General features: G+C 52.4%; 1 protein-coding gene across 1 annotated transcript in view; it reads right to left on the bottom strand.

The window, feature by feature from the left end:
- The window catches only part of birc6 (baculoviral IAP repeat containing 6), a 52,574-nt gene that overhangs the window by 4,600 nt on the left and 40,474 nt on the right, over positions 1-7,500 (bottom strand). The window contains 7 exon segments of the mRNA XM_076992070.1: positions 122-265; positions 789-1,019; positions 1,021-1,642; positions 2,243-2,467; positions 4,543-4,651; positions 5,276-5,532; positions 5,951-6,230. Coding sequence (XP_076848185.1) covers positions 122-265; positions 789-1,019; positions 1,021-1,642; positions 2,243-2,467; positions 4,543-4,651; positions 5,276-5,532; positions 5,951-6,230 — 1,868 coding nt within the window.

Raw genomic sequence — 7,500 nt, 5'->3', positions numbered from 1 at the left:
GTGTGTGAGAGTGTGTGTGTGAGAGTGTGTGTGTGAGAGTGTGTGTGTGAGAGTGTGTGTGTGAGAGTGTGTGTGTGAGAGTGTGTGTGTGAGAGTGTGTGTGTGAGAGTGTGTGTTTTACCGGACAGGGCGACTGCAGGAAGACGGTGACCTTCTCGTCCTCCAACATGAGCTGCAGGAAGAGTCTGCGTATGAAGCCGGAGATGTTCCCAGAGACGGGGACGCTGCCCCTCTGAGGTGCAGACTGGAACAACTCACACAGAACCTGCCACACACACACCCAGCACACACATGACGTTCACCATCAAACCTCTGCAGTCTCAACACTGAGCTACCTGACTGGTGCGCACTGTGAATACTGCACGTGTGTTCGTGAGTAAAGTGAGTAACTACAGTGAGTATCAGTGAACAACCTAAAGATTAATAACCGTTTGGTCCAACGTCTATACAGGGTCTAGCAGTAATTTGTAGCACTTGTAATACAGAATTCCAACTCAGCAGCTATGCGCATTATTCAATCAATCAAATTTTATTTATATAGCGCTTTTTACAACAGTTGTTGTCACAAAGCAGCTTTACAAGTGCCGAGTCCTAGCCCCCAGTGAGCAAGCCAAGGGCGACAGTGGCAAGGAAAAACTCCCTAGTTTTTTTGCATGAGGAAGAAACCTTGAGAGGAACCAAGACTCAGGGGGGGTACACGTACACAATCTGAATATAACGGTCAAATGCATACACCCACACCACAACTACACACCCCCATCACCTCCACCTCCACCACCTCCACCCACCTGTGCCATGAGCCTCTGGTTGTTGGGGTGACAGGAGATACACTGTAGGAAGAAGGCCACCGTGGCGTTCTCTATGGCCGTCCTCTGCTGGGTGGTCAGCCCGTTGCTCCGCCCCGTCGACGCCAGCGAGAACCTGGTCCCTGCGGTCTGGGGGGCGTGGCCGGGGGCGTGGCCAGGGGCGGAGCTGGAGCCGGAGTGGCACAGCAGGAAGAGCAGGGAGGTCCAGAGGGGGGTTGACCTCGGGTCCGCCCAGCCAGTCCTTCATGGCGTGGCTGCTGCCCACCTCCGTCAGGAAGCGCAGCACCGGGGCGGCCAGCTCGGGGGCCAGGGGCGGGCGGGCGGAGCCGGGGGGTGGGGCCGAGGCGGGGGGCGGGGCCGGGTGGTTGTGCTGGGACGGGCGTCGCTCGTGCTGCCCGACGGCGCAGGCGGGCAGGGGCAGGTCGGCGCTGGCCAGCAGGCCGCAGCAGAGGGCGGCGAGGCCTCGCACCAGCACGGCGGGCAGCCCGGACTCCAGCAGCTGCCGGATGGCCCCGGGGCTCTGGGAGGCGGCGGCCAGCGTGACCAGCTGACTCTCCGACAGGCCCGCAGGGGCGGGGCCGGGCGCCCGGGCGTGCTTGGAGTCGTCGGTGAGCGAGGCGGCCCCGCGGAGCTCGTGCTGCTTCTTGCCGTCGTCCGTCATGGCCAGCCGGCGCTGTGCCTGGGTCTGGGCAGCGGGGGGCGCCACCAGGCCCATCCAGGACATGAGCAGGGAGAAGAAGCTCGGGTGGATGTGACAGATGGAGCACAGCAGACTGTCCACCGCTTTCTTCAGCACCATGTTGCACGGCAACGACATGGACCAGTTATACAGCAGCCTGGAGGAGACGGAGGAGATGAAGAGAGGAACATGAAGCCTCCAGACCCACAACAGAGTCCAGTGAACACGTACGACGTCTGAGACAGGCGTGAAGAACTGGAACGAGTGAACTAAAACAACTTATCCTGCTGTGTAAACAACACTGTGTTTGTAAAGTGTGTGTGTCTAATGAGCACAAGGTTTGGCCAGGACTGTCCAACGTGCCTGCAAACATCTTTGTGCTCCTTCAAAAAGAACCTCAAAATATGAACTAATGAGGAAGGAAAAAAAAAGCATGTGAAGCTCTTTATGGCATGATTAGCTCAGTGCACACACACACACACACACACACACACACGATAACTAAAAACCATAAACAAACACCCACAACATCTAATACTGGCCGATCTCAAAGACTTCAACATCCAGAAGCTTGTGCTCCAGAAAGAAGGCTGTGGATGTCAACACCGCAGGTTGGGTGGCTGGGTTGTCTGGTTAGCGTGCGGTTGTCTGGTTAGCCTGCGGTTGGCTGGTTAGCGTGCGGTTGGCTGGTTAGCGTGCGGTTGGCTGGTTAGCGTGCGGTTGGCGTCCCGCTCGCGTGCGTTTGGCGCGTACTCACTCGAACAGCTCGCGGCTCAGGAGGGCGGGCAGGTCGTAGTCGACGGGCATCTCGTAGCTGTGCCACAGGATGGCAGCCACGCAGTGCAGGTGTGACGGGGAGGGCATGAGGAGGCCGTACTCGCACGAGCGAGACGCTCCCGGAGACACCAGGCTCGCCGCTACACTCTGCTTCAGTGCCGCCACACGTGATGAGTCGTGCACCCACTGTAGCAGGGCCTGGATCCTGGAGAGTACGTAAGTAAAGCTTTATTTATATAGCACTTTTCAATACATCTTCACAAAGTGCTTTACAGAATCCATAAAAAGTAAAACATGGTACAAATTTTAGTAGGAAGGAAGGAAATCTAGTAGGAAGACTGCTCCATAATTTTGGTGAGTAGATCCGGTCCCCCTTTGATTTTAAGTTCGTACGGGGGACAGATAGTAGCCCTTGGTTTGAAGACCTTAAAGTTCTCTTACTATGAAGAGGATGCAGGAGCTCATTTATGTATGCTGGGGCTTCATTATGGACAGCCTGATAAGTAATCATTAAAATCTTAAAATCAATTCTGTATCTAACAGGTAACCAGTGTAAAGATGCCAGTACTGGTGTGATATGTTCCCTACGCTTTGTTCTTGTGACAAGACAAGCCACAGAGTTTTGAACACGCTGTAGACGAGTTACTTCTTTCTGATTCAAGCACGTGAACAGTGATGCCGGTAACGCGTTACTTAGTAACGCGTTACTGTAGTCGGACTACTTTTTTCAGTAACGAGTAGTCTAACGCAACTACTATTTAAAAACTAGTAGTCAGATTAAAGTTACTTATCTAAAACATCGTGCGTTACTATTTCTGCATTTCGGGGGAACGTAGGTTATATTTATTCATTCTTATTTTTTGGCTACACGTTTCTTACGCGGTTACGTCATCTCTGCTCTGCTGCGCCAATGTCAGATGTGAACAATATGGAAGTTGAGGTTCGCCTTTAGCAGCTGGAAATACAGGCATTATTTTGATTTTATTTCGGCTAAGGAAGACAACATTAAGGTCCGTTGTACACTCTGTGCTGGCAACAGAGTGCTGTCTACTTTCAAAAACACAACGTCAAACCTGAAAAAAAAACCGGGGCTTGGCGGCGAACGTAAATTGTTACCGGGCGGGGTGTAAAATGGACTAAATTCAGTGTTATATCGCGATCGATCGATCGCCGGTGGTTGGCGCCAGATCGAACTAGTAACTCATTGAATCATAGATGTGGATCAGAGGTAAATAAACTAGATTTATTTTTTTTCGGCGTGAGATATCGGAAGTGTGGCGTGTAAGCGTGTGAAGACAGTCAAATGCGTGTGTCTCAATGCGTGAGAGTTGGCAACCCTGTAAGTGGGCGGAGTTGAACAGAAAGACTGTCTTATTTATTTATTTAAAAAACATGTAAGCCTATTTCAAGAAAAAGTTTACAAATGCCAGTGTCATTTTTGATGTTCCGGTTAAAATACATGTCAATAAAGTGAGTATTGGCAGAACTGGTAGTCATTTTCATGTTATAGGGGCCGGGGATCAGCCTCTGCTGAAAGTAACTAAAAGTAATCTAACTTAGTTACTTTTAAAAGCAAGTAGTCAGTAACTTAACTGAGTTACTTTTTAAAGAAGTAGTCAGTAGTCAGTAGTCGGATTACTGTTTCAAAGTAACTATGGCAACACTGCACGTGAATAAGGCATTGCAATAATCCAAGCGGGTGGAGACAAATGCATGGATTCTTTTTTCAATGTCAGAGGAGGGCAATAAATTCCTGATTTTACTGATATTCCTGAGCTCAAGAAAGCAGGAATGAAGAACCTTTCTAATGTGTGGAGAGAAACTCAGTTGGGAGTCAAAGGTCACACCGAGATTCCTCACACAAGGCTTTACCTTCAAATCAACACTGTACAGAGCAACTTATTGCACATGCTCTCAGAGCCCACAATTAGCACCTCCATCTTTCCATCATTCAATCTCAGAACGTTTTGAGACATTCACAATTTTATGGCTGTCAGACAATTGTTAAGGTTTGTCAATCTACCAATGTCCTTTTGTTTGACAGATAGATATATCTGTGTGTCATCAGCATAAAAATGAAAGGAAACGTTAAAACTTTGAATAAGATCACCTAAGGGGAGCATATATAAAGAAAATAAAAGTGGACCCAAACTAGACCCTTGAGGTACCCCACTACTAAGATATAGTAGTGGAGAGGACGACACACACACTAAGAGTGTGAAGGAGGCACAGGGGTGTTAGCGGTGCTCTAGAGAGCGCAGACAGCAGGTGGGCACTGACCTGTCCTTGGTGCCGGGGTCCTGCGTTGTGCCCAGCTGGTACAGGATGTCGATGGTGGAGTCGGAGGACAGACCGTTCAGCCTCCCAAACAACAGTGGGCTGTTCAGATCTGACACACAACACACAATAACATCACACACCAATCACATCTGCCACACAGCGCACACACACAACCACATCTGCCCCACACAACCTCACAGACCAATCACATCTGCCACACAGCACACACAGCAACCTCAAAGACCAATCAGAGAGCCCAGCCAAGACCCACAGGGCTAGGGGGTGGGGTGTCTGAACATATGGGCTAAGAGAAAAGTCAAACATTCATTCTTAAGAAAATGAGATGAATTCGCTGCCAACAACAAAGGCCCAGGCACTCTGGGTTTCCAGTGTTGGCCTCATTACACAAACCATCCAACTGTGCATTTAAACCAATTTGCTAGTGTACTGTTAATCTACTCCTGTATTACCTTAAACCCAAATAAAACATCTCCAACACCCTACAGCAAAAGGCCAATCAGCTTTCAGAATTAACAGCTCTCTGTCCCTTAACACTGCAAGACATTATACACACAGCTTGATTTGGTCTTCAGATACCGTCCTGTGCAACACTTGTGCCAGGCGCCGCGGGTCACCAGAGGGCCAGGTGGAGTGGTGGAGGGAGGAGTAGAGAATGGGGGCGGAGCGTGTGAAGTGTAGGCGGAGCCAGGGGGGATGGGGGCGGGGCCCTTACTAGCGAGGTCGGTGCCGGAGGCGGCGCAGTTTCGCAGCAGGATGTCGATGAGCTTGAGGCCCACGCGCGTGGACTGCAGGCCGATCTTGAGCAGCACGGCCTCGATGTTGGGCGAGTGCATGCCGCAGTACGGCGACATGAGCAGCGCCGCACACGTCTGCAGCAGGTTGGCCGTGGGGGCCGCCGCACTGGCCATCATCGCCTCCAGCTCCGACACGTGGGTCAGGCAGTGGTGGAGCAAGCGCAGCCAGCCGATACTGGGAGGGAGGGAGGGGGGGAGGGAGGGATTTATTTATTTATTTTATCTTATCTGGTATTTTTCATTTGTACACAGAAACCTGTTTCCTTACTGTGCAAATGAATTCCCTTAACTGATGAGTGCGCTCTCTCTCCCTCTCCGTCTCGCTCCCTTCTTGTTTGTCTGTCTGTCTCTCTCCCTTCCTGTTTGTCTGTCTGTCTCTCTCCCCCTCCCTCCGTCTGTCTCTCTCTCTCTCTCTCTCTCCCCCTCCCTCGGTCTGTCTCTCTCTCTCTCTTTCTCTCTCCTTGTCTGTCTCTCTCTCTCTCTCTCTCTCTCTCTCCCTCCCTCTCCTTTTCCGCCTCTCTCTCCCTCACCCTCCCTCCCTCCCTCTCCCTCCCTCCCTGTCTGTCTCTCCTTCTCTCCAGCGGCTGGTCTACCTGGTTTTGGACACTTGGTCCTCCGAGGGCAGGAAGGGGTTGTTGACCGTGGCCGAGGACGTGTTGCCGAAGGCGGTGAGTCCGAGCAGCTTGATCTGAGACAGGCCCAGTGTGCTGGCGTCCCGTGGGCGGTGCAGACGGAGACAGACGGCGGAGGCCACCTCCGCCCGCACCAGCTGGATCTTGATGTACGTCAGGCCGCTGGTGACGACGGGCGCCGACAGGGGGAGCATGTTCACACCGTCGGCGCTGATCTCTACCGACACGGAGGAGGGGCAGGCTACACGCAGACAGAGGAATCATTACTAACCAATCACCAATACATGCTAACAATTAGATTTATTACATTTGAAAAAATTGGTGCTAATGTTTCAGGAGGAATATCAGTCGCACTGTTTATTAGCGCCATAATGTACTGGATACACAGAGGGCTTGATCTTGACCTGATTTATCAATACTTGGTTATCAAGTGTGTGTGTGAGTGTGTGTATGTGTGTGTGTGTGTGTGTGTGTGTGTGTGTGTGTGTGCGCGCGTCTCTCTCACTGGCGAGCGAGGCCAGGTGGGGCTGTATGTTGGTGTGTGTGTGTGTCAGTGTGTGTGTGTGTCTCACTGGCGAGCGAGGCCAGGTGGGGCTGTATGTTGGGGTGTGTGTGTGTGTGTGTGTGTGTGTGTGTGTGTGTGTCTCTCACTGGCGAGCGAGGCCAGGTGGGGCTGTATGTTGGTGTGTGTGTATATGTGTGTGTCTCTCACTGGCGAGCGAGGCCAGGTGGGGCTGTATGTTGGTGTGTGTGTGTGTGTGTGTGTGTCTCTCACTGGCGAGCGAGGCCAGGTGGGGCTGTATGTTGGTGTGTGTGTGTGTGTGTGGGTGTGTGTCTCTCACTGGCGAGCGAGGCCAGGTGGGGCTGTATGTTGGTGTGTGTGTATGTGTGTGTGTGTGTCTCTCACTGGCGAGCGAGGCCAGGTGGGGCTGTATGTGTGTGTGTGTGTGTGTGTGTGTGTGTGTGTGTGTGTGTGTGTGTGTGTCTCTCTCACTGGCGAGCGAGGCCAGGTGGGGCTGTATGTTGGTGTGTGTGTGTGTGTGTCTCTCACTGGCGAGCGAGGCCAGGTGGGGCTGTATGTTGGTGTGTGTGTATGTGTGTGTGGGTGTGTGTCTCTCACTGGCGAGCGAGGCCAGGTGGGGCTGTATGTTGGTGTGTGTGTATGTGTGTGTGTGTGTGTGTGTGTGTGTGTGTCTCTCACTGGCGAGCGAGGCCAGGTGGGGCTGTATGTGTGTGTGTGTGTGTGGGTGTGTGTCTCTCTCACTGGCGAGCGAGGCCAGGTGGGGCTGTATGTGTGTGTGTGTGTGTGTGTGTGTGTGTGTGGGTGTGTGTCTCTCACTGGCGAGCGAGGCCAGGTGGGGCTGTATGTTGGTGTGTGTGTATGTGTGTGTGTGTGTGTGTCTCTCTCACTGGCGAGCGAGGCCAGGTGGGGCTGTATGTTGGTGTGTGTGTGTGTGTGTGTGTGTCTCTCACTGGCGAGCGAGGCCAGGTGGGGCTGTATGTTGGTGTGT

The sequence above is a fragment of the Brachyhypopomus gauderio genome, unplaced genomic scaffold, assembly GCF_052324685.1.
Source record: "Brachyhypopomus gauderio isolate BG-103 unplaced genomic scaffold, BGAUD_0.2 sc89, whole genome shotgun sequence".
Lineage (NCBI taxonomy): Eukaryota > Metazoa > Chordata > Actinopteri > Gymnotiformes > Hypopomidae > Brachyhypopomus > Brachyhypopomus gauderio.
This window is presented reverse-complemented; position numbering and strand designations above follow the sequence as displayed.